Source organism: Agelaius tricolor, unplaced genomic scaffold (assembly GCF_023055355.1).
Source record: "Agelaius tricolor isolate 1412-34295 unplaced genomic scaffold, bAgeTri1.0.p SCAF_17, whole genome shotgun sequence".
Classification (NCBI taxonomy): domain Eukaryota; kingdom Metazoa; phylum Chordata; class Aves; order Passeriformes; family Icteridae; genus Agelaius; species Agelaius tricolor.
This window is the reverse complement of record NW_027269277.1, coordinates 16,934,479-16,961,846: the sequence shown is the minus strand read 5'-3', so window position 1 is coordinate 16,961,846 and position 27,368 is coordinate 16,934,479. Positions and strand designations below refer to the sequence as shown.

At 44.1% G+C, this 27,368-nt stretch overlaps 1 protein-coding gene across 3 annotated transcripts in view; it reads left to right on the top strand.

The window, feature by feature from the left end:
* TRPC5 (transient receptor potential cation channel subfamily C member 5) overlaps positions 1-27,368 on the top strand; it is a 110,990-nt gene that overhangs the window by 52,124 nt on the left and 31,498 nt on the right. For all 3 annotated transcript variants that reach the window (XR_011681593.1, XM_071442709.1, XM_071442708.1), the window contains 3 exons: positions 13,415-13,751; positions 17,415-17,554; positions 22,490-22,812. Coding sequence is in view for 2 of the 3 variants with exons in the window: in XM_071442709.1 (XP_071298810.1) it covers positions 13,415-13,751; positions 17,415-17,554; positions 22,490-22,812 (800 nt within the window). In the remaining variant the exon portion in view is untranslated. The remainder of the gene's footprint in view (positions 1-13,414; positions 13,752-17,414; positions 17,555-22,489; positions 22,813-27,368) is intronic.

The window sequence follows — 27,368 nt, the reverse complement described above, 5'->3', positions numbered from 1 at the left end:
GCAGAGAAAAACAGCAGACTTTTAAAAGTAGATCATCTTGTTCTGCTGAAGCTTTTTATGTCTTAATGTTAAATGGGATTGGATTGGATTGGATGGAGAAGCTTTTTACACCTGAACATTGACAAAGATGAAAGTCAAATCTCTGGTAGCCTAAGAGAACAATCCAACGTGAACTTTGGGTATTTTCTGGGGCGTCAATTGTTACTGCAGTTTTTAGTTCTCTATATTCTGCACAAACAATGTGCAATTTCATATTGATTTCAGAGAAATTTCCTGCAGCTTTTTTTCTTTTTGAGTGAAATTAACCTGAACCTGAAAATTTCTCCCCAAAATATGAAATGATTCCATTTCAGCTTAACCAGGCAGATAAGGTCAACTTCAAGATTCTTCCCAGCGAAGTTGTCAAGGGGAGATGGGTGAAGAGATCATGGAGTTTGTCTTTACAAAGGCTAGGAAAATCTCCATTTATGTTTTGTTGGGGTTTTTTCCCCCAAAAAACCCCTTGGAAAGTACGAATTTTGATTACTCCCAAACATGACACGTACTAAATATTTTATAAACTGAGAAACGTGTTGCTCTTGAGGAAGAAGACCATTCTTCTTTGGAGGAGGGCCAAAACAATGGAGAATAAATTTGTTGCTTTTCCTGTTTGTTTTTAATAAGCCTGTAAATCCTAGAAGGTAAATTACTGTCTACACAGAACGAGGGGAAAAAAAAATCAATTACACAGGAAAGATTAAAATGTGCCCTAAGGTAGCTTTGTAGTATATTTTATGGCAGTAAATGGTAAAAACATGCTGTGCAATGTTCTCAAGCTCCCTCCCCCTTCTCATGTGAAGTGTAGAATGGTTGCATACTCAGTTTCAATTTACTGTGATAATTTCTCTAGGAAATGGGAAGGATTTAATAGTTGTGATATCTGATTGCATGGCAGTCACAAAATCTGGGGAAAAAATGAGGACAGCACAAAACACAGTGGGACACAATGAGTTAGACCCAGCACAGACACATCAGTTCTCTCAGTCCACTGTTAAAGAAATTATTTTCCAAGAATTGCAGTAATTAAGGTCTAAGAGACCAGCAGGCTTTTCATAAATGTTCTGTAGTGTGTGACATTTGTCTTCATATTATTCCTTTTCTAGTTCTTTTATTCATGACTAATTTTGGAAGGAGAAAGGGTACTGAGGGCCTAATAGGAAAAGGCACAGCTCAGCTGTTGAGGATCAGTCTTTGCTGTGCTCTCCTGGCACCAAATTAGCTCTACATTTGTTAATTTGTTTGCATTTCTAAGAAAAGATAGGGAAAAGTCATCTCTTAGGATCTTGCCAGTCCTGTAAAGCACAGTTGTGTATTCAGGGTATGTGGCTGGTTTAGGGAATCAGAGCAGAGGCAGCAGGCAAAGAAAATTTTGATGTCCTTTAAGTTTTTTTCCTTTGCCAATAATGTAAAACATCCATAGTGTAGCAGTGAGTCAGGTCTAAAAGGGCAGATTTCTGCTCATATTTAACATTCTGCTGAGCCACAAGAGCAGCAATACACATTCAGTTTATTCCTGCTCTCCATCACAGGTCATTCCCATCTCCAAAACGAAGTGAAAGATCACAGTAGTGGGGGTTTTAATGTATTTTTCTGGTGCTGGCAAATAGCTGGGCAAGTTTAGTTTATGTGTCTGTAAGAGGTTGCACAATGCAAGGCACTCAGAAAAAAACCCCATTATTTTATCTATGACTCTATTGCTTAGCACTTCCACAGAATTAGATCAAAGGAGTGCACAGAGAAATTCCTTCTCAAAAACCCTTAACCTCCATATCTCCTCCTCACTGTGCTCTAATCAATGGCAGGAAAGGACAGAAGCAGAATTGTTTGCTTTTCCAATTCAAAACCAGTGCTCTTTGCCGTTTTTCTCTGAAGGATGAAGCTTCAACAGCTTCAGTCCTTTTTTTAATTTTTTTTTTCCCAGGACATTTACATAGACAAGCACCTCCTGAGATGCAGTTCTGAAGTGAATGAATAATCACTCCTGCCATGCCGCATATTTTTCCGCTGTGTCTTGACTCTTGTCAACTGTGTGGCTGCAGTCAGAAGCACAGCATCCCTCTCCAGGGAGCATGCATAAACCTGGGAAATTTCTGAGGGCACTTCACTTAGTGTATAAAAAGAGCTTATAAAAATATCAGAGATGCATGAAGAATGAAGTGCGAGGTCTGTGAAAATCAAAGCTCCTCGCCTGCACCTTGTTTACCCGATTTGAAAGCCATTCAGGTATCTTGATGGATGGCCACAGATCTTTCTTTGCTTGCAGGCAAAGCTCAGTTATTCTCCTGTGGGTTTGTCTGTTTTCTTGCCATACTGCCTGGAGGAATAATGATAGAGGGCTGAATATTTGTATTGTGCTCTTCAAAGGCACAATGAAAAGTCTTGCTTGAGCCTGCACAGCTCAGAAGAGTAATAAAGAGGCTTTTACTTCCAGATTTCTAGAAGGAAATCAGATCGTGAAAAGATCTTTATTAGGACTAAGTGAGGGAAGCAGAGCTGCTCCCTGTGGAAGCTTTTCTTGGTTTCTGGTGATCTGGAACACTGATATTCCTTAGAGTGTGTCCATGGTGACGATGGCCTGGTCTGTCTCGTGCCACAAACCTGAATGTAAATTTGGGGATTTCAAAAGCACTGAGTGTCCAAATGTGACCTTCCCTTTTCCAACAGCCATCCTTTCATTTGTTCACTGTTGTCTGCAGCAGTGTTCCCATCTGGTGTGTGAGCAGTGGCCTGTGTTAAATGAAGCTGTTTTCTCTCAAACTCCATCCCAGCAGCACTTGACCACCTTAGAAAATCTGTGAACGTGGCATAACTGAGCTGTTATCAGCAGCCTCACAGGCAGAATTTGGGGTGGCAGGAGGGGAGATTTGTCTATATTTGCACCTTTAAAAGAGCCATCCCTGCTGATCACTGGTGATGCATGACTCAGAGCCCCTCCTCTACGGGCTTGAGCAGTTGCCAGATCTCTTTGTTCACTTTGGGAAATTGTCACAGAAATTTAACCTGTACGGCTGCATCGTCGTGTTACAGAAATCAGGACAAGTGGCACTTAAATCTTTACTCCTCCCTGAACTTGGAAGAAGAAATAATATTCAGGGGGCTGGTGGTTCAGTGGTCTGACAAAGTGAGCTGGAATGTTTATGGAGGGAGCAGCATTATTTGGTACATCGTTCACGTAACGCCGAAACATTCTCGCTTGATGAAGGTTAGCCACATATTGCAGCTGTCACTGAACAGAGCTGCAGAACACTGTCTTTTGACAGCAAAATCATCTCTGACTAATCTTGTCATGCACCAATTTGAAAAAGCACCCTAAGATTGGTATGTAGGTCAAGGACAAGGACTTGGATTGAATTATGGTGATGTGTAGTGGGCAGAAAATGCCAGGATCATTCTTTAAGTCATTTTTGGTGTCTTGTGCCTCTTACTTAATGATCTCCTGGACAAAGATGGGAAATATGTTGAAAGCTAAAGAGGTCGCCACTGTTTTAACAGCATTCAAGAGTGATTTAGTGAGTTTGACAGTTCCCTAAACTTCATGTTTCCCATCAGTCTCCTTGCCAGCCAGAGAAGAGGCTTGGGAAGCCAAAGCCAAAGTACAGGACATGATTGATGGGCTTTCTATAGACAGCAGGAACTGGAGAGGACAAGTGATGCCTGGTGTGTGGCAACAGCCAAGTGTTCAGTGTGCCCACATCTGAAGGGCTGAAGTGTGTTTAGAGTCAGCTTTATGTCAGTGGAGAAGAGTAAATCATGTTACTTCATACTTTGAATGACACTCTGAAGCAATAAACTCTGGGGGGAAACTGTGGGCATGGATACTCTCATTTGGATTTAGAAGTGATCATTGTTATTTACCTGATTTCTGAGAATTTCAGCTTCACTCCTGTGGCTTAGAGAAGCGAGTTATGAAGCTCCTTTCAGAAAAGAACTGACTCTTCTCACCTCATGTACAAATCAGGTCCACCACCATCTCAGTGGTGACTGTTCTCAGTCACCACCTCACAGGTGGCTCCAGGAGAAGTGGGATGAATAGATGGGTTTGTCATGACTCCCCCCAAACTGAGCTCTTGTGCAGACTGACATTTAAAAGCTGTGACTGCAGTTTTTGTTCTTTTTCTCTCCAAACCCCACCTGGCTGAGCAAACTTCCCTCAGCAAAGTGTATTTTCTGCCAGGGTGGTACAACCAGGAGCAGGGGCAGCCTTTGGGGGTTCCCAAGGAGGTGAGAAATGTTTGTACTGTGCTACTCTGCTCTTTTGTGGATAATGGAATAAATTTACTCATTCAGGAGAATGTAAGGCAGAAAGGAAAAGGAATCCAAAATTGCACAGTTTCAGTGTAAACGTGTCTCAGGTCAGAAAGGAAGCAAAGGAAAACTAATTTTGGAACTTTTTATTAACACTAATCGGGTAAAGTAAGTATGTATTTTAAAATACTAGTAAATGGGTTTTAAAAATTTTCATGTTTGCTTTACTTATCACTCATTTAATGTAAATGTTAGTAATTCACTAGAGAATGAGCCCAGCCTTTTACTTAAAAGTCAATACCTTCCCCACTTCTGCTCTAGCCCCTGAGAGCTCCCAGTATTCACTGCCAAAATCTGTAACTCCTGAAGTGCTGCCTGAAAGAGCACTCAGGAAATGCTGCTAGATTTGTCTCTAAACACTTTTTAGTGTTTTTCCAGTGCTTCTGTGTCTGATGTCCCCTGCTCAACTCTTGGGACTCAGGTATGTGTTGGGATTAACTCCTTGTGGGCTGTGTTGCTCCTGTTCATCACTTCAGCACTTTGGAAAGCCAGCCCAGAGCTCCTGCATCTTTGTAAGAGAGCTGGATCCTGGCATGTTTGCTGGGATACATCCCTCAGGAATTTATTTATCAGCTGTAGCTGTCTGTTTGAATAAATGCTGGAAAGTATTATGATTATATTTATTAAAGTATTTAACATCCTGGTTCTGTTGGGCTCTTGCTCAGATCTGGCCCAGAGGAACCTCTTCTGCTGGGTGTCTCTGCTCCAGGAGCAGCCTTCAGCACCCTGCCTTGGCTCAGAGCAGAATTAATGCACCTAAATCCTGCTGACACAGGCCACAAATACAAACCTACAGCTAAACACACATTTAAGAACTCGGGGTAGAGATGGATTTAATTTCAAGCTTAAAGACTTTATAATTGCTTCTCCCATGAGTTGGTATGCAGGATTTGCAAGAATCTGTCTTTGTCCTAGGATATGTGGGACCTTTTAATTTAAATGTTGAAGCTAGTCCAACTTGAAGGTGTTAAACCCATGAATTTTGATGGAACAGTGGCAGGATTTTAGAGGTTATTCACTCTTTCCTTTTGTCAGCATTCACCTCACTACTGAATTTCCAATTGCTGCCACTTAAGCTGAGTTCATGTCTGCTACCACCAGAGAGATCTATTATGGATAGGAGACCTTTAGCTGAGATTCATGTGTCATCATAATTTAAAATATTTTAAGAACAGATTAAACTAAATTCCTGTCTAATTTGAGGCCATATGTTCATCTGTGGAGGATCTGGAGTTTGTTTTATTCACCAGCTGAGGGTTTGAGCAGTTTGGGTAGCACCTGGTTTTCTTGAAGGGCTGGTCCAGCTCAGCTGTGTGATCTCTTTCATGGCAGGAATGCTGCCATTTGGATTTTCATCAGTGCTTCACTGCTGCTACTCACAGCTGTGGTTTTGATAGGATATTCATCCAGCAAAAAACCTGTTATGTCTTGGAAGTGTCTGATGAGGAATGTTGAGTTGTGTAGTCCCTTTCCCCCACATTACACAGCCCCCCCTCCAACTACTTTGTTTCATTTCTCTTTTTTTTTTTCCCTTTCCTCTTGCAGAAAGTACTTAATTAACAGGATGAACAGCCATTAGGTGTTTACCCTCTGCAGCTCACACTTCGGCAGCAGAATGTAAATAACTTTGCAGTCATTAACAAGGTTGAACTTTAAAAAGAAATGTGCTACAAAAGAGGGTTTTCTTATTCATCTCACTGTTTGCAACACTGCAAACTTGAGGAGGCTGGCATTTCTGCTCTGGAATATGTGGTCTCACAGGGCTCACTGGCTCTCTGCTGCAGGCATCAAATTAGGCCACACAGAGTTTCTCTCTCCTGTCTTGGGCTAATTTAGAAATGAGGCTCTTTGACTATTGCCCACTGGAATTTCCCTGAAGAGCAATCAGGGAACCCTGCTGCAACCACCATGTTTCCATTCTTCCTCAGAAGATCTTGTTCTTGGTAGAAACAGAGGGGTTGGTGTGGCCCTGGAAGTGTGTGGTGCTGCTTGAGTGGAGAATGGCAGTGGCATTTCTCCTTCTCATGGGAGACAGGGATTCACAGGGAATCTGCATTCCCTGCAGACTTCTCCAAGATGTGCTGCTGCATCAGACACTGCACACAGGCTGCAAAATCTAGCTCTGTTCCTGAGAAGATCTGCCTTTCCAAAGTCTGAGTGGCTTTAATTGTAGAGGGCAGCACCACGCAGTGCTACTGTCTTGGTTTGGAAAGCCAGGAGTCTGCTGAGGAAGGCAGGAGCCTCCCCTGAAATGGAGAATGTAAACCCTCCCCACCCCTCTGAATTGCTGTAAATTTTAAATTAAGGGGCTCTCAGGCAAAAATATGGGAGCAGGAAATAACAGTTCTTTATTAGGGAAGGAAAAAAATAAAAGGATAAAATAAACAATGCAGTAAATTAGAACAACACTGACAGAGTCAGAACCCAGCCTGACACCCTGTGGGTCAGGGTGCTGGCACAGTCCCATTGGAATTGTGGCTCAGCCCTCCTGCAGTGTCAGGGTGGCTCTGCTGGAGCAGGGATCCTGTAGAGAAGGATGGATTCTGCCTCTGAAGATCCAGGGGAAGGAGAGGCAGCTGCTGTTCCTCTGGGGAATCCAGTGCAGAAGCTGTGCTGGTGTTCCAGAATCTCCAGATTATATCCAGGTAGGAATGCTTGGCTCCTCCCCCTGGGCTCACATCTCCCAATGGGATGCTGTAGCTCTTATCAGCCATGCAGGGACATTCCATAGCTGTTATCAGCAGATGTCCCCTCCCCAGGGAGGAGTGATTGTGGTCACTCAGAGAGAGAGATAAGGCAAACTGCCCACTTGACAAAAGATAATCTGCCATAGAGATGGTAATGGAACACATCTTGCACTGCAGTCTGGAACTGTTACCCAGTAGCCCTGCAGGTCTGAGATGCTCTGGGCTGCAGGGATGTTGGGGAGCTCTGACCTTTGGGAGGAACCAAAGGTGATTTCATGGCTCCCAGGCCGTGTTTGGCTCTCACTGGTGACCTCTGTGGGAGCTGCTGGAGCTAATTGATACAAGAACTGGGTCCTGCTGATTAAGACAGAGCTCTGCAGTTCCAAATTAGTGGTTATTCATCTATGAAGAGGATTCGCCCTCGCCATCCGCAGCAAGATCAGCGACAAGAACTCCAGCAAACTCCAAACAAGAGGCTGCTGGCAGCAGCCACAATAATCAGAATAAAGGCAGAGGGATGCTGTGCTCAGCCCCTGTGATGTCTATCAGGGAGCTATTTCAGTTGCTCCCTGAGGCATTCACATCTCAACCCATCTGTGTCTGATCCTAAATTACTTATGACTGCGAGAGATCAGGGATTTCCCCATAGATGAGGGGAGGGGGGGTGGAACATAATTTCTGTGTTTGACAGCATGCAGAAAGCATTTAATTCCTGAGAAGTGGAATTTAGGTGACTTAAAAATATCAGTAAAGATTAGTTATTAAGGAAAAGACACTCCATCCAGCAGTTGCTTTTTTCCCCCTTAAAAATATCCCCCTTGGTATAGGATTAGGTGGCAATGAGCGTGATGAACATTGAAAATGAAATTCTCTAATAGCACAATCCACCTGCAAGCCAAATGTTACACAAAGACCCTGGCAAGGCTGAGAGAAGAAGAAGAGAATATAAAAGACTTTGTACTGCAGTAATCTCTAGAGTGCTTCCCAACTATGACTGGAGTTGCTGATCTCATTTCTTGGAAAGGAAAAGATATTTATCCCCATTTTCAAAAGCCAGGAGACTGAGCACCTTGCTCACAGGTATCACAGGGGTGTTGTGCTCACAAGGAGGGACTCTGAGGTGCATCTTACCTCCCTGTGAACTGTATCTTCAGCTAGGGACGGGTTCTGCTCAACAGGTAATGGACAAGGAGGTTGTTTTTGGGATTAGCTCCTCCAGAAATGCATCTGCAGGTGGGGACCACCCTGGGCAGGTCCTTCTGTGGTGCTTTAACCCCAGGCAGCAGCAGCTCAGCCCCAGGAGCCACTCGCCCACTCCTGCTGTGGGATGGGGGAGAGAACTGGAAGAGCAGAGAAAAGCCGTGGGCTGAGATAAAGACAGCTTGAACAGGTGCAGCAAAAGCCATGTGTGCAGGCAGAGCAAAAGCAGGAATTCATTCACTGTGTCCCAGGGGCAGGCAGGAGCTCAGCCATCCCCAGGGCTCCATCACTGTCACACTGACGTGGGGAGACAAACCCAGAATGTTCCCCCTTCCTCTCCTTCTCCCCAGCTTTGTGTGCTGAGGGTGATGCCATAAGGTCTGGGGTATCCCTGGGGTCAGCTGGGATCAGCTGTCCTGGCTGTGCCCCCCCATCTCCTCCTTTTTATTTAAATATTGAAGCCAATCCAACTTGAAGGTGTTAAACCCATCAATTCTGATGGAATTCTGATGCAGGATTTTAGAGGTTATTTAGAGGATTATTTTTAGGTAATTTAGAGGATTTTAGAGGTTATGGTGAGGGTGAGGAGCAGGACAGGCCCTGGCTGTGTGCAATCCCTGCTCAGGGAGAGCTCAAACACCCCTGGGTTATCAGCACAAAACCAAACCCAGCTGCTGTGAGGAAAATTAACTCTAGCCCAGCCAAACCCTGCACAGCATCAGATGTTCAGTTCCTGCATGCACTGAGCTGAGCAGAAATGCCACCTCTTGGTGACATTCCTTTTCAGTGGTGCAGCTGTCAGAACATTCTCCATCCTGCCTGTGGGGTGATGCTTGTGCTGCTGTTGGTGATAGAGACCGGAGGCTCCTGTAATGCAGCAGTCCTTGCATAAAATACTTGTCAAGTGTTGGAGAAATAGTGTTTGATAGCCATGTGTTCTCTTAGCAGAGCTTCTGGTGCAGTGCATCTGCCTGTGACTCTGGCCCATCCACAAAACTGGGACAAAATGCAGGTTTTTTCCTGCTTTTTGTTGTGCAGAAACTTTGATTTGATGCCAAATCCTGTCATACACGGTACATTCATGAGAAATGATAAAAGGCTGTGATATACACAGGCACTATTTCGGGCTGTGGCACATAAAAGGCTTTGCAAAAATGTGAAAAAAACACATTTGGGGTTACTTACGTGGAAAATTAACTTTTGCTCGGGAAAAGCCTTGGTAAAAGTGGTGTTGAAGATGTCAAGTTGTTTTTCCAGTTCTCTGCTCTGCTATTTGCAAAGTAGAAATTTCCTTAACTTTATGGAGAAATTTGAAATTACGGAGGATAACAAAAGTTCCACAGTATTGCCAGAGCTTCAGGGTACTTCACACCTAAAAGAATATACTTTTGTATTTGGTGTCAATTGATTTGGCACTATGACTCCTAGACAATCTTTAATAAGTTGAGCATTCAACTGTTTAGTCTGGTCAATGAATTTGGGGGTTTAGTTTAGTTAACAGCACCTAGAAGCAAACTCACCAAAAACCAATAAATTCTTTGGTAGGCAGCACACCAGTGGCTTGGTTTCCTTTATTAAAGTTCAGAATTCCAATGTTTCTGCACACTGGGAAATTTTGTTTTTCAGCCAACTGCACTACTGGAGATAAAAGCATCAGTGCTTACTGATTTCAGATCTGTGATTAATAAGTTGGACTAATACAAGTTAGTAAAAGTCAACTTTGGTAAGTGCTTGGCCTTACCTTTAATAAACACAGCATTTGGTGCTTTATGACATTAGGGAGTCTCTTTGTGTGGTGTGCTTAAATTTCCCTTGGGCAATTTTCATTGAGGTTGGGATCAGCTTGATTGGAAAATTTAATGGCTTTTTCCATTTCCATTCCCTTTTGCCAATCTGCTCTTTAAAGCTGCTCTTTCATGATGTGTGAATTTGTCTCCATTTGAAGAACTAACATCAGATACAACTGAGAAAGCAGATTTTAGAAATGAGCTATTAGGCAGAGAAGAGGCACTTTTAAGATGCTTGCAAGTTGCACAGCAACCAGAGGAACATACAGTCATTTGATTTCTCAAATGACTTTGACTTTGACTCAAGGGAAAAACAGTTTTATTCTCCCCTCAGAGCCTTCTATCATATGTGATAAAGAGAAAATGTGTTTATAACATTTTCTCCCTCAAAAAAAAAATTAAAAAAAAAAGGAAAAAGTTGTGCCTCATCTCAGAGAAGCAGCAGCATCTCTTGCCCTGTGAGTCACTGCAGAGCACATCCAGTAACAGCTCTTGAGAAAACTGAGCAGTGCAACTTTCTGTTTCTTCCAGGTTTTAAGCACAAAGCGCTGACCCTTCTGAAATCAGAGTTAAAACACAGCCAAACACCAATCACTGCTTGGTGGTTTTCCAGTTTCTGTGGAATTGTTTCTCTTACCTGCCCAGAGCAGCTGGGGCTGCCCCTGGATCCCTGCGAGTGTCCCAGGCCAGGCTGGACACTGGGGCTTGGGGCAGCCTGGCATGGTGGGAGCTGTCCCTGCCCATGGAGAGGGGTGGAAATAAGATGACCTTTAAGGTCCCTCCCAACCCAAACCATTCTGGGATTCTGTGACTTCATGATCATTCTCCCCATATATGGAACTTTACAATAATAATTTCTCATCACTGCAAGCAGCAGTAGTGCTTGGCTTTTTCTGGAGACCATCACCCTATGAGCTGTGGCCCATTTTCAGCTGCTGCATGTGCTGGTTGATTCCAAATCACACACTCTTCTGATATTATTTTCCCAAGCCCTCTGGAGCAGAGTGTCTTCAGTTATGTGCCAATGCAGAAGTAATCAGAAGCTTATTGTTGTAATAACACATCAAAATGCAGCTTCATAAATGCCAGATAGTTCCCTTGGAGAGCTTATTTTCTCTGCTAGTTTGGGTCATTCCATAGATTTGAGCTACTCAGTCCAAAAATGGTCTGATTCTGATGTAAACAGCCTGTTAAGACATATAAAATATATTCCCAAAATCTAAAAATACTTACAGAAGTGAATGACTTCATCAGAACAAGCAACTAATTTGTCCTTTTGTTTGACCTTGGTTTAGTCATTTTGAGCATAGCAATGCCAGTGCTCTGCTTGTTTAGAGCATTCTGAGAACTGTGCTTAAAAGTCCTCCCAATACTGGGCAGTTTTTGTGGTGTCCTTAAAAGATTTGGGTGTGGGCTAAAGATTTTTGAAGAAAAACAGAGTTGTCTTGGTCTTGCAGACATCTCTGGTTATTTCTGGATCTGGAAAGCCTTGAAAACCATGGGGCTGTCCAGGTATAACCAGGAACATGAACCTTCTGGCACTGAGCAGAAATACCATGGCTTGGTTTGAAATCCCAGAGGTTGTTTGGGATGAGAGCTGTGACAGAGTGTTCACAGGGGTCTCAGGTTGAGGGAAGAGATGAGGATCTGACTCCATGGTTCAGAAGGCTGATTTATTATTTTATGATATATATTATATTAAAACTATACTAAAAGAATAGAAGAAAGGATTTCATCAGAAGGCTGGCTAAGAATAGAATAGAAGGAATGATAACAAAGGCTTGTGTCTCAGACAGAGTCCAAGCCAGCTGACTGTGATTGGCCATTAATTAGAAACAACCACATGAGCCCAATCCCAGATGCACCTGTTGCATTCCACAGCAGCAGATAACCATTGGTTACATTTTGTTCCTGAGGCCTCTCAGCTTCTCAGGAGGAAAGATCCTAAGGAAAGGATTTTTCATGAAAGATGTCTGTGACAGAGAGCAGCCTGGAGGAGTTGCACCCTGAGCCTGTGTGGTGTGGCGTGGGTGAGATGCACAAAATCACCATCACAATGCTGTTTTTCACTGAGTGAAAGTAAACTGTCAAATGTCACTTAGATTCCTTTTAGTTTTTGCTTAAACCCTTGCATTTTACAGCTGCTCCGTCCCTTGCTGAGCAGCCAGGCTGGGTTCCCAATGTGCTCTCCTGCTTCCCACCAGGTGTCACCTGGGCACACCTCACGCTGCTGTTGGCTGTCTCATGCCAGCCCAGCCCACACACACACTCTGGTTCTCCCTCTCACACAACACTCTCAGAGCTTTGCACCTTTTCCCTCCTGCCTCATCCCTGAGTCACTTCTTTAGGATGCTGACAGTGACTTGTTCCAGGCGGTCTGAACCTGAAACATTGTGAAAAGGAACGTGCTCCAACACATGGGGAGAGAAGCAGCTTGTAGTAATCCTCCTGGTGCTGCTCTGGCACGAGGCTGTGTGTGTGGTGAGTGGCTGATCTGCAGAAGGATGCTGCAAGTAGAAAAACATTTCTTCCATGAGAAGGAATCTGTAAGAGCCAAAATGAGGGATGTGGGACTCCAGGGGCTCTCCAAAATGCAGTTTATTCCATCCAAGAGTTACAGCATCCAGGGTTGTGGGTGACAGAGCTGTGCCCACAGCTGCCAGCTCCAGCTGCAGGCAGGCCTGGACACCCTTTGGTTTTGGTTACAATGCATTTTATACTTTTCTTTGCTGAGCATCTTAATACAGCAGAACCAATCTATACCTTAACTATTATCTATAGCCTATCATAACTACTGTAATTACCATATTCATGTTACTATTCTCCAATCACTAACAGTCAGTACATTACAGTTTAAACTAGAAGTTGTTTTTCAGTTTTCTTGCAGTGGAAAATTCTGAGACCTTTTTTCTACTTGCCACATTTGCTGCCTTGTTTGCCTGTGCTGTCTTTCTGCTTGGTAAAAACATCTTCTTGTTTGGGGTGGGTTTATCCTTTGCTCTAAGTCATTAAAACCCCTTCTAACTAACACACCCTTTGCCTCCTTGTTATCAAGTCAGACTGGCTCAGCAATTCTTTTCTTCCATATCAAAACTTGCTTCCATCTCTATTCCTTCTTCAGACTCTACACTCAAAAATCTTTCTGCTAAGCACACATATCTGTGAGACTTTCTTGTCAAACTTTCATCCTTCCCAACAGGAATCTTAAATCCTACATAGAAAAAGAAGAGTGAAACTTCCCTCCTTTTTTCCCTTCATCTCCAAAATATGCTTTTCCAGCCCATAGCTGGCCCCACATGTAATCTGAGGGGGCTCTAACACATAAGTGGGGGGGAGTGCACGTGGAGTACCAGTCAGTAATAATTTCATAATTATTCTTTGTTTCTCCCTCCCCAGTTTGTTGCTCAGCCAAACTGCCAGCAGCTGCTAGCAACGCTGTGGTACGACGGCTTTCCAGGCTGGAGGAGGAAACACTGGGCAGTGAAACTCCTGACCTGTGTCACCATTGGACTGCTGTTCCCCGTGCTGTCCGTGGCATACCTGATTGCACCCAAGAGCAGGCTGGGACTGTTCATTAAAAAGCCATTTATCAAGTTTATCTGCCACACTGGCTCCTACCTGACCTTCCTGTTCATGCTCCTGCTGGCGTCGCAGCACATCGTCAGGACAGACCTCCACATGCAGGGGCCACCTCCCACCATCGTGGAGTGGATGATCCTGCCCTGGGTTCTGGGTAGGTAAATCCCACACCTGATCCTGTAAATCCCACACACAATCCTGTAAATCTTACACCTGATCCTGCCCTGGGTTCTAGGTACATCCCATAAATCCCACACCCAGTCGTGCCCTGTGTTCTAGGTAGGTAAATCCCACACCTGATCCTGTAAATCTCACACCCAATCCTGCCCTGAGTTCTAGGTAAATCCCACACCTGATCCTGTAAATCCCACAGCTAATCCTGCCCTGGGTTCTAGGTAAATCCCACACCTGATCCTGTAAATCCAACACCCAATCCTGCTCTGGGTTCTAGGTACATCCCATAAATCTCACACCAAATCCTGCCCTCGGTTCTTGGTACATCCCATGCCTGATTCCATAAATCCCACACCCAATCCTTCCCTGGGTTCTAGGTAAACCCCATAAATCCCACATCCAGTCCTGTCCTGGGTTCTAGGTAAACTCCATAATTCCCACACCCAATCCTGCCCTGGGTTCTAGGTACACCCCACACCCGATCCTGTAAATCCAACACCCAATCCTGCCCTGGCTTCTAAGTAAATCCCATAAATCCCACACCCAGTCCTGCCCTGGGTTCTAGGTACATCCTATAAATCCCACACCCAGTCCTTCCCTGGGTTCTAGGTAAACCCCATAAATCCCACACCCAATCCTGCCCTGGGTTCTAGGTAAACCCCATAAATCCCACACCCAATCCTTCCCTGGGTTCTAGGTAAACCCCATAAATCCCACACCAGGAGTGCCGAGCAGGGCCTGACTCTCCCCTACAGCAGCTGTGTGGGGCTCATCCCAGGCTCAGCATCTGCCCAGATGTGTCAGGCAGCTGCAGGAGCTGCACAGAGCAGCTGAGCTCCTCCTGGAGCAGCAGCTCCTGCTGGCCCAGGGCTGCTCTGCTGTTCTGTGCCACCTGATGTGCCCTTGGCCATGACCCCAGTGCTCCATGGCAGATGCATGTGCACTCCCTCCTGCCTCCCCAGGCTGGGGGAGAGGAGAGGAGCAGGTTGGGAAGAGCTCCTGGGTCACACACAGTGTCCCTGCTGCTGCTGCTGCTGGCTCTGTCCAGAGTGAGCCTGGTTCTGCTCTCCCTGCTCCCTGACCTGCCCCCAGCCTGGCTTATTCCTCCCAGATAAACTGCTGGAATGCAGGAGAGGGAAGATCACTCTCTGCTGATAATCACTGGCCACATCAGCATCAAGTGCTCTGATGTGGAGGAGGAGGAGGAGGAGTGTTGATTGTCTGAAGTTACATGTGAGGCTCTTATTCCAGTCTGGCTTGGGCAGCCAGGCAGAGGAGGAGGTGTCTGTGTGCTGAGGGTGCTCAGGTGAGGCACTCTGATGGGATGAGAGAAGAACAGAGAAGCCACATGGGTGTATTTTTGATGAGAGAGGACTATTTACCCTTCCCCAGTGAGCTCCAGCACAGCAGCAGTGGAAGCCTGGGAGCTCCATCAGGATCCTGACCAGCTCCCGTGTCCCTCGTGTGCCACCAGCATGTGCCATCCCTGGGAGCTGGGAGTGTCACCAGGCACTTTGCTCATGGGCAGAGGTTTCCACACCTTTCTCCTGCTTCCCCACACCTTTCTGGCTCTCCTGCTTCCCCACACCTTTCTGGCTCCCCTGTCCTGGTGACACCAGGACTCTGCTCCTTGTTCCTGTGGTGGCTCTGGGTCAGGCTGGATCTGTGCTGAACATACCCAGCTGTTCCTGTGCCAAACCCAAAACTGCTGATGGAAAACGAGGAAGGAAAGTAAGAGCTGCAGACATGTTCACAAATCACTTTGGGTGGTGACCCAGGGCACTGTGCTCCTTGCACAGCTCCACCATTATCTGATGAAGCTGATTTATGCACTCAAATGCAGGTGTTGGTAGAAACTTCAGAGTAAGCTCAGGGGGTTAAATGTCTTTTCTGAGCTTAGGTCATATATTCACTTTATCTTTAAGTTCATGGTTAAAATTGAGGGAAATGGTAGGCATTTCAGTAAAATTGATTTGCAGATGAAAGAAGGATAATCCATTTAAAAAAACCTTTCGAAAGCACAATCCCTTCAAAAAACCTTTTTACAGCTGTCTGTTCATGAGTTCCTTTGTTTCAGATAAACAGAGATATTGTATGACTGTTTATCAAATAGAGAAATTAGAACAGTTTCACCAGATTAAAGGTTATTACTTACAAAATATTTTCCACTACAGAAGCAGAGAGAGCAGGCACACACAGCATTGCTGTAGCTATAGTAACCAGCAAGGATAACTCACTATAAATACAGTGTATGAGTTCTTCAACAGGCTCCTCTCCATTGATTTATTTTATTTTATGGGTTTGTGTGCATGCAGAGACGTGGAGGCAGCTGTAATGGGATTACCTGGCTGGCCCTGACATTATGCTGGTGTGGCCACTGACCTGCTGGCTGGCAGCTGAGCAGCTCAGATTGATATTTGGGGGCGGGCAGCAGTTCATTGCAACTTTGCTGCTCTTCAGATTGAACATCCAGGTCCTTAAAGCTGAGTTGCAAGCAGCACATCAGTGACCACTGCACTGTCCTGTGGTTAGGCAGGGGCAGCACTTGGGGTAATTACATTGGCAATGCACCTGGAGGTGTACTTTGTTTTGTTTTGTTTTGTTTGTTTGTTTGGTGTCCTCCTCACACATTTCTATTTCTCATTCAAGGATAACGTCAAGTGGGTAATTCAAAATACCGGGGGCTCTAAAGCCATTTTTCAGAAGCATCCAGGGCATGAAGGAGCTGCCATTTGCCTTTTGATGGGACTTAGGCTTTCAGAAATACTTAAACAGTTCTGCAAGAAAGGACATAGAAGTCACTTATAATCAGAACTGTGTCAGGTGGGTTTAGCAGTCTGGTGATGAATTTCAGAAGCTGCCCTTGACCCTTTCAGCTGCAGGGAGGTACAGTGAGCATTAGCAGGTGCCCAAAATGATCACCAGAAGGCATTTCAGGGTTGGCACGATGGGCTCTGGCCGTATCCTTGGGAACAAGCAGCTCACAAACCCCACAGCCATATCTGACACGAGGTGAGTCACTGCCCTGCTTCCTGCTGAGTCTCACCTTTCCTCACAAATAATCCCTGTGGGCTTTTTCTACAGCAGGAGGCATCAATGCAGGGGCTGAGCGGAGAATGGATCCATTCCTTCCTTCTTTGGGGGGATATTTCCAGGTCAGGGAGGAGCTGTGCTGGCGTGCAGAAGCCGGTTCTGGTGCTGCTAGAGAAAGTCAGGGAAAATCAGTGCTGTCCAACAGAGCAATGAATTGCTCACAGTGTCTGTGAGAGCAGACAATCTATTAGGAACTATACCAAATACAGCTGCTTGAAGAGTTTATTCACGTAGAGCAAATTTCAGCTGAGCCAATTCACTCGTCCTGGTTATAAATAACATGTGTTTCAGGCAGTCTCCTCATGTGCATATCTGGAGCCCTGGGTAGGAAACCAAGGTCTTTTTCAGCTCTCTCCAGACTGCATTCCCCACAGACTTGTAAAATGTCTCATAATCAGCAGCATTGTACTTTGTGGAAGGCAGGAGGGATGAGGCATTTTTTCCAAGCTGTTAATTTCAAATTGTCTGCTGTTACATCATGTGTATATACACAGGGTTTTAATGGCAAATAATGCCCTGTCATGGTAATGAACTCCCTTTCTTTCTACAGGTTTCATCTGGGGAGAAATCAAGGAAATGTGGGATGGTGGATTCAATGAGTACGTGCATGACTGGTGGAATCTGATGGATTTTGCAATGAACTCCCTCTATCTTGCAACTATCTCCCTTAAAATTGTTGCCTATGTCAAGGTACAGTAACTTGGGAGAGGGAATTTGTAATGTGCTGGTGAGAGCTGTGGTACACAGGGTACGAACTATTCAAATCAAAATCACAAAGCAAAGAAAATAGCAGCTTTTCAAGCAGTCCAATTTTGAAAATTCACCTGGAAAGCTATTTTGTTTGGAGAACGAACATCCTGCTCATTCCGACTCTTTGATTAAAAGTTAAATAGATTGTTTGGGCACTGGGGAGAAATTTCTCCACTTTCTGTGCCTTTTGTAGCTACTCAGTTGCCAGTTGTTTTCTGTGCTGGCACCTCCTTCAGCAATGCATAGTGAAAACATGGCTTTTAAATAAAATGGTAGAAGGAAAACAAGAACAGGGTTACCTGAAAACTTCTAGAGCCAAGTTTTATAATCTGTATGATCCTACAGATTGGGAGATAAGTGATCAAAAGCTTGTGACAGATCTACTAAGAAGAGCAAGACTGTTATTAGGAGGCTTCTCTCTGATAATCTGATATAAAGGGGTCAAGTCACTCTTCAATATGTAACCTGTGGGCAGAGAAATGACAAAGGAGCAAGCTGGGGCTTTAACACCCTGTAGGTTCTTCCCTGTCATGTTCTATTTGTGGTGAGAGCCCACATCAGAGCTCATCCTCAAAAGCACCTTCCACATTTATAAACTTCTGATGCTCCAAATTAGCATATGCACAGGGTTTGAAGCCAGGGGATGGCCTGAAGCACTTTCCTTCTGTCTCCCTTTTTCAAAGACAAGACACAAAAGTAAAATTCCTTATGCAACAGCTCTGGTTGGCTTCAGCTGGAGCTTCGTGCTTGGCCTACTTCTTCCCCTGGTATGAATCAGCAGCAGCTTCACTGCAGTCAGTGGAATTACTCAGGTGTAAATCAGTAACTGGGATCTGCTCCCTGGCCACTCCTGCTCTTCCCAGCTCTGCAAGGTCTCCACCTCTGGCAGCCCAGCTCCCAATAACCAGGACAAGCCCTTCCCCAGAGCAGCCTTGTTTAGTCCTGCCCAGCAGGCACAGGGGGAGAGAGGAGAAAATTTCCCCAAGCCCATTGACTCCAGAGTGCAAACAGCCCTGCCATGGGGCCTTTGTTAAATCCTGAAGGCTGCAGCCCTGGTGAGTCAGATTTCCAAAGGGAAAAGCTTTTAAGCTGGTTGCTGCTCCCTGAAGAGGCAGCTCTGTAACAGCATCAAAGCAGGAACAGATTATGTCTTTTATTCTCCCAACATTCAGAACCAGGGAGGAAATTACAGACTTGAAAGGTTGGGCTTTAAAGCACAAGCAATACAAAAAAAAAAAAAAAAAAAAAAAAGCTGGAAATGGTAAAATACACTGACAAAACTTGAAATTTGGTTCTTGCTCACATGAATTACTAGAGGAGCTGTGCATCCAGGGGTTGTGCAGCTCTGTTTGTGCTCCCTGTAAGAGCCACAGAAACGTGGAGGTCAACCCCCAAACCCCACGGGCCAGCACACAAAGGAGGTTTGGCAGGAGCAGATCTATTTGAGCCCAGATCAAACCCTCGTGGGTTACACCTGGCCCATCTCAGGTCAGCCCCTGCCCTGATGAGGGCCATGTCAGGCAATTCTGAGAGGTGCAGAAAATCTTCTGTGGGAAACACGTGGTCCCAGAAGTTCCCTCTGGCCTGTGTCACTCAGGGGCTGCAGTGTGCTCTGCAGTGTGAGGGTTTATAACGTTGATAATGGCTTCAAAACATTTTGCAACATGATTTGTTATTTATAGAACAGCCCTGAGCTGGAAGAGGCTGGGATATATGCCAATATACCATATTCTAACACTTCTTAGAACTTCAAAGGATTACATGGACATTTAACTTTCTGCCAAATAGCAGAAAAAAATAAATTGCATACTGACACTAAATGCTTTCCATCCTTGTTTTTACGTGAAGACATTTTTTTATTCCTTGATTTGACTGGTTCCAAGACCTGGCTCTAATATTGTCTGATACCAATGGAATCTTCAGGCTAATTATAGGGTAGAAATACTTTCTTAATCAGTTTCCATTTGCTGCATTGAATTATCGTGTAATGAGGAAGGGTAAATGTGGCAGCATGGTGTAATTTATTTGTACTATTCTGTGTACATCTCTGCTGCGTTTCATCTTTTGAACAGACACCAAACCAAACTACTCCAGCCTTCCCAGATACCCAGCTTCATTAGATAACTCTGAAATCTGCAGTTTTTCTGTTACCTGTGATGCCAGGCTGCTCTAAAGATTCTTTTTGCAAAGCGAGGAGACACCATCAGTTCATAAAGGACCAAAATATTACCTTAATGACCTAAATATTGCTTTATTTATTTATTGCTTTAAATATTGCACAGAAGAGTGTCCCACACCTCTTTTTAAAGCAATGCTTTAAAATATTGAATACATTTTAAAATATTAATACCTTTAAAGAAGGTATTTCCCCATACCTTTATGTGCAATCTGTGCTAAACCTTAGCAGAGAGCCCTGGGCTGCTGTGTCCAGCCAGCCTGCAGAAGAGAATTGGGAATAACTGTGCAAATCTGCTGTCCAGAAGCAAATCTGCTTCCCAATCCCACCCACCCACCCCCACTGCTGGATATCCACAAAAAGTTCACCTCTCTGCCTGTTTGTAGGCATTTGAAGACCCATCTTCAAATCAAGTTAACAGGCTCAGGCCATGATGTTCATGTAATAAAGAACAGTTTGGAAATGTCAGAAGCAATCCGAGGTCATGCTGAAATGCCTTTGTATCATGTCTCATCTCCTTCATACAGAGGGATAGTTTGAAATATCAACCTGCTTTTTGCTGAGCCCTTGAAAAAACTGGGAGCCCTTGAATACACTGGAGTTTGTGTATTGGAACTAAATAGAAAGTCTCTGCAATCTCGTCCTGTCAGTGTGATGTTGGTACCATTTCCTTTTCAGAGGTACAGAATTATTTTAGGAGGCCCAGACATGCTGGTTATGGTTTTAGCTGTGTTATCCTGAGTGCAGTTCTGCCTTTTTATGCATGCTAAATGAGCGGAGACAAATGTTAAAAGGACAATTATTCCTTGATGTTAAATGTCTCTGACTCCATTCTCTGTGCCACTGTCGTTAAGCCAGAGCAGTTACATTTTACATTTCACAGAACCAGAGCAGTTACATTTTACAGAACCAATCTTTTGTGGTACCTGCTCGCATCTGGCTGCACTTTGCTCAGAAAATGCTCCTGCTTTTACAGCTACATTACAAACCCAGTTAATGTTGTAATTGATGCACTCAACTGTACCCAGTTTCAGCTGTAATTAAGATCTCTGCTTTAGCAACTCTCCTAAAATTGCCATGACAAATTAACTAATAAGAAAATTAATACGAAAAAAGCCTTTTGGTTCTGGGCTGCCTGCTCTTTTCTTTGAGATTACATGGGAGGGAGAGCATCCAATAGTTCACTGCTTTTCTCCTTCCCTTCCTTCTCCCTGCCTCCCATTGTTTCTGGAACATGCAGTGTTTATAATGTGCAGACATATTTAGGAGGGAGAAGAACAAAAGTAATTGGAAATTTACATCTGGAACCTGCTAAAATCTGAACCCCTTTAAATGTTGAAAGAGAAGGAGGTTGTGTATGAAGCCATGGACATAAGGAACTCACAGACTGTGAACTCAAAAGTAAAACAAATTTTAAAAAATCCTAAGTTTTCAGTTTAGGCTAAGAACAGCCAAAGCCTCTAAAAAAAACCTGGTCCTACATCTCTCACCATCAGAGTGTCATAATGTAGTAGGCATAATTAATAAAAAAGCATCATTAAACCTTCATCTCTGCCCTCATCAAGTCAGCTTCAGTCCTGAATCCTGACTATGAGCCTGACAGCAGCTGGGGTGTAAGGGCTTAAATGTGGCCTCAGCTCTCTTTACAGAGGATTTTTCCTGGGGAAGGCAGTGACAACCTCAGAGAAAAAGAGAAAACAATTCTTATCTCTATTCACTGCTCCTGTGTTTGCACGTGTGGAATGTGTTTTGGAGATTGTTTACCTGAAGGGATTTGTTAATTGGACATGGGTGAAAGTGGTTTTGAGTGATTAGCCAGTCACTCAAAGCTGTGTCCTGGCTGGCTCAGACAGTCACAGGCTTTTCTTTAGTATGTATAGTATAGTATAGTATAGTATAGTATAGTATAGTATAGTATAGTATAGTATAGTATCGTATCTCTTTAGTATAGTTTTAATATAGTTTTTATCATTTTATAGTTTTTTAGTATAGTTTTAATACAGTATCAGTGTAATATGGTATAGTTTTAATAAAGCCATTGTTCAGCCTTCTGAATCATGGTATGTATGTATAGTCTTTAGTATGTGTAGTATGTATAGTCTTTAGTATGTATAGTCTAGTATGTATAGTCTTTAGTATGTATAGTATAGTATAGTATCTCTTTAGTATAGTTTTAATATAGTTTTAATCATTTTATAGTTTTTTAGTATAGTTTTAATACAGTATCAGTGTAATATGGTATAGTTTTAATAAAGCCATTGTTCAGCCTTCTGAATCATGGTATGTATGTATAGTCTTTAGTATGTGTAGTATGTATAGTCTTTAGTATGTATAGTCTAGTATGTATAGTCTTTAGTATGTATAGTATAGTATAGTATCTCTTTAGTATAGTTTTAATATAGTTTTAATCATTTTATAGCTTTTTAGTATAGTTTTAATATAGTATCAGTGTAATATAGTATAGTTTTAATAAAGCCATTGTTCAGCCTTCTGAATCATGGAGTCAGAGCACATTATTCCCAGCGTTGGGGGCTCCTTGCAATGATAATTAAAAGCCCTTTTTGTGCCACAAAAAGTACCTGGTTAGGATTTACCTGTGAAGGGTTGGATCAGTGGGTGTGACCTTGGAGTGGAGTTTGCTCAGAGTCATTACACCTCATCTCACTTTTATGCCCTTGTTCTTCCTTCCTTCCTGCCAGTACAACGGCTCTCGCCCGCGGGAGGAGTGGGAGATGTGGCACCCGACCCTGATTGCAGAAGCTCTCTTTGCAATATCCAACATCCTCAGTTCCCTGCGCCTCATCTCCCTGTTTACAGCCAACTCACACCTGGGACCCCTGCAGATTTCTCTGGGACGCATGCTGCTAGACATCCTCAAATTCCTTTTTATCTACTGCCTGGTGCTTCTGGCTTTTGCCAATGGACTGAACCAGCTTTATTTTTATTATGAGACCAGTGCCTCGGAGGAACCCAACAACTGCAAGGGGATCCGATGTGAGAAACAGAACAATGCCTTCTCCACGTAAGACACGCTCTCTTTCTGCTTCTGAAGCTGCTTCCCCTGTCCCCTGCCTGTCACTGCACTGACAGAGCTTTTATTTATCCATTTGCAAGTGCCAGGTGAGGTGGTTGGCCCTGCAGGAAAGGTGGGAGTTAACTGGGGCAGACACTGTGCTGAGCTCTGCTGTCACCAAGACTCTCACTTAGGTCTGGCACTGGGAGAGCTTTTAGTTCTGGACCAAGGAGTTTCCCTGCATGATCCTGCAACTTAAATCTTATTATGACTATGCACAATTTCAGTAGATTTGGCAAAGGAAGTGTAATTTTGCTGCAGTAATTGTTGCCTAATTACTGAAGAAAGGAGGGGAATCTGAATAAAATGAAGAAAATAAAGGATAAACCTGTTAAAGACAGGAATTAATAAATAATGTGCCTGCAGCAACAACAACAATCTCACCTAGACCATTTTTATGGATACGTCATGTTGCAGGCTTCTCTGATTTCCTTGCAGACTAAAATCCCAGCAGAACCTTTTTTTTTTTTTTGCTGGGAATGCTGGTACTTTACTGAGATGCTGGCATGGAAATTGCTGTGAGGACATCTGGCACAGCTGAAAGAGCGAGCACATGCTGAAAAATGACATGAATTGTCTTGCTGATGTATTTGTTTTAATTACTAATAGTAGAAATAATTATAATAATCAGCCCCCACCCGATTGTTCTTGCTGCTTGCACAGTACTTAACTGACAATGGCAGGAGAAATAAATAAAGCACGGTCTAGAAAAAGGCCCACGCCCTGCAAACAAGCAAAACAAAACTGTTGTCCACCACTTTATGCTAAATTAAATAAAACTTGTCATGATGCCCAATAATTCTCCTCCCTCTGTCAGCTGAAGGTTTGGGGTTAAGAAAGGATTTGGGATGTATTTGCACTGTTATCAAAAACAGATGATGGCTCAGGCCACATGACTTGGTTGGGAGAGGAGAGGTTCCAGCTTTGTCCTGTGGGCTCCCTCCTAAAAGAAATATGGAATTTTCATGGGATAGAGCCCATCCTTCAAGAGCAGCAGGCCCTGGTACACCAGACATGTGCCATTTCCCACTGCAGAGCAGGAACACCACAGGCTTGATTAATTTTCTCATGAAACCATCTCTGTCTGAGGGAAGTGAATGGACCTGCACTGTGCTAATGGGAAACAGAACGAAAGATTTCAGACCTTTTGCTGTTTCAGTTGCCTCACATGCCCCAGAAGTGTGTTGTGCTGCCCTGGCAAAGGAATTCAATAACAAATTTATTCCTTGATCTGCATCCCTATTGATGCAGCAGCCAGTTTGGCAAGCACAGTGTGTGTTAAGGGGTAAATTCTACCTCAGGAAGGGTCAAGCCTACAAAATCCAGTACCAAACCCTGCCTTTCTCTGGAGCTGTGGTGAACAGATGTGTTCAGTTCTGGTTTGGGCCTGCCACCACTGCACTCTGGTTTTTTTACAGATTTCATTGTGTCAGGTAAGTGGAGAAAGCAACAGCAGGATTTGACTGAAGAAAAAGAACAAGAAAAAGCCATCAGGAAAAAAAAAAAAAACAAAGCAAGCAACCAACCAACCATCCTGATGTCTGTAAGAAGGTGTAATGTCTTGAGAGCTAAAAATTATACAAGAAGCACTTAGCAGAAAGTGTGTATCAGCTTAAATACAAACCACAATTTCTGCCACCCTAACATTCATTTCAACCCCCTGCCAAGGGAATGTAGCACAGAAAGGAAATTGAGGGGGCTCAGCCTTTGTGGCAGAGGTTTGTGTAAAACAAAATCCTAGTGGGAGGGGATCCATTAGGAGTGAGGTCTCCTGGCAGGGGACAGAACACTCTGCAGGTACTTTTTGTTTGAGGCTCACTTAAGAAATTTATTTAACGTGTTCTTAAAAGTTTAAATGGTCCTTATTAACACCCCCAGCACAAGCTGACATTTGGCTGGGGAGCAGATGCACAGCATGGGGCAGTGGCTGGGAAGGAGCAGCTGCAGATCCAAATGTTGTTTTGGGGGGGAAGCAAAGGAGGCTGGAGCTGGTCCAGGCAGGGCTGGGGACCCTGACTTTGCTCATGGCTCATTCCTTATGAAGGAATAAATCTGCAGAGCTCTGAATCAGTGCACTTTGGTTCCCACCAGCATTCCTGGGCTCACACAATGAGCTCTAATTCTTCAGGGGGAGCAAAAAGGACGCCCCTGGTGTGTGTGCAGCTTGTGTCAAGTGTGATACCTATTTACTGCCACGTTATTTCCTATTACTCTCAAAGGGTGGGATTAACATTTTCTTGGCGAGGAAATTTTCTGCATTGCACGCACAGATCATGGAAAAGTAATATTCCTTTGTGACAGCAACGAGGGGAAGTAATGAATAATTTAAGGCTTTCTGCTTTGGCCTTGCCATCCCTCAGAAAGCAGAGTGCCTGCTGCTTAGGCAGATGATTGGAAAAGATGTTTATAGCTGTGATGCTGGCAACTGAAGTGGGGAGAGGAGAGTGAGGAAGAGGAGGAAGGGGTGGAGGAAGTCACATCTCCCTGCCTGCTGTGTCCTTCTCTCTGCCATTCCCCTGGGCACAGCTTCCTGTGGCACAGGGGGCACTTGCTCTCTCTAAGCCACCATGGAGAGTGGTGGAGCTTTGAGAATTCCTCTGTTTGATTAGGATTCAAAATACACTCAGCAGGACATGGGAGCCTCTCAATCACCATTTCCAAAATTCTATTTCTTTATAGCTGCTTCTCCAAAGTAGTGTGAGCCTGCCCTGAAACATGGACTGTGAAAAGAGGCTGTGGACCTGTCCTGTCATTAAACACTGAGGACACAGCACCTCACAGCATCCTCACTGCTCTGCAGAGCTGCAGGAGCCACTTGGCGTCTTTGTCAAGGGCACATGTGAATGTTTGCTTTAGTCTGGGCCCAGATTACACACCTGGGTAATATTGTGCACCCAGAACAACGCACTGACCACTTCTAGAGCTGATTTCAGTTCAATGATTAGAGCCCCTGTCTCTATTGTACCAACAGCCCAAGTAGTGTTTCTACTGTTAATAGTAAAAATACTATAAATATTTTAAAAGACAGCTAGTGCTCCAGCACTTCTAGTAAATAAATGCTTGGCATTCTTTGGTTAATCTGTATTTTACTACCTTAGTTATTTAATAAGCCTAACAAACAGCCTGAGCTTTGGGAGGGAGGTTTTATGGAGGGAGTTTTTCTTTGGGAGGGAGTTTTTTTGGACAGCGTATTTTTTTGGGAGGGAGCATCTTTATGATTTTGGCCAGTGAAAAACATAAGCTACATCCACAAAGTATAAACAGAATTCTCATATAAGGCATGGGGATACATGTGAACAAATGCCTGGAGATGATGGGAGAACAGATTCCTGGTATGTCAAGTAAAGCATCTGAATTATTCATATTGATGTGTCTAGAAGTTGCATTTGAACACATCTGCTGACCTCAGGCCAAAATGGGAACTCTTAAACAGGCATATAAATGTCATTTTTGGATGATATAAATGCCATACTTTGGAAAGCCAAAACAAAGATGCCCAAATAGAGCAATTACTTCGATTGCTGATTACGCGTCTGACGTGACTGCGAAAGGTCACTGGAAGCAGAGAGACCTGGGATGATCTCACCAGCTCAGTGGGGTCAGGTCTGGTTCATCTAGGGAAGGAAGCCTTCAAAAGAAGAGAAACTCTTGAGCTGAATTAATGTGATGACTCTCTTTCATCTGAGTCATTACCGAGCAGTGGTTGCAGGGTTTTGCCAGGGACTCTGCCCGTGCTGGGTGGGAGCTGCTGCTCCAGCCACTCAGAGCTTCCAGCGCTTTGGGCAGGTGCATTGTGAACACAGCAGAGTTTTGGGCAAGTGCATTGTAAACACAGCAAGATTTTGGGCAGGTGCACTGCAAACAGAGCTGTGTTTTTGGGCAGGTGCATTCCAAACAGAGCAGCAGTGTTTTGGACAGGTGTATTCCAAATACAGCAGTATTTTGGGCAGGTGCAGTGCAAACACAGCATCATTTTGGGCAGGTGCATTCCAAACAGAGCAGAGTTTTGGACAGGTGTATTCCAAATACAGCATCATTTTGGCCAGGTGCATTCCAAACAGAGCAGGGTTTTGGACAGGTGTATTCCAAATACAGCAGTATTTTGGCCAGGTGCATTCCAAACAGAACAGAGTTTTGGGCAGGTGCATTGCAAACAGAGCAAAGTTTTGGGAAGGTGCACTGCAAACAGAGCAGCATTTTGGCCAGGTGCACTACAAATAGAGCAGCATTTTGGGCAGATGTATTCCAAACACAGCAGCATTTTGGCCAGGTGCACTACAAACAGAGCAGCATTTTGGGCAGGTGCATTCCAAGTACAGCAGTATTCTGAGCAGGTGCACTGCAAACAGAGCAGAGTTTTGGGCAGGTGCATTCCAAACACAGCAGCATTTTAGGCAGATCTACTGCAAACAGAGCAGTATTTTGGGCAGGTGCCCTGCAAACAGAGCTGTGTTTTGGGCAGGTGTATTCCAAACAGAGCTGTGTTTTGGGCAGGTGTATTCCAA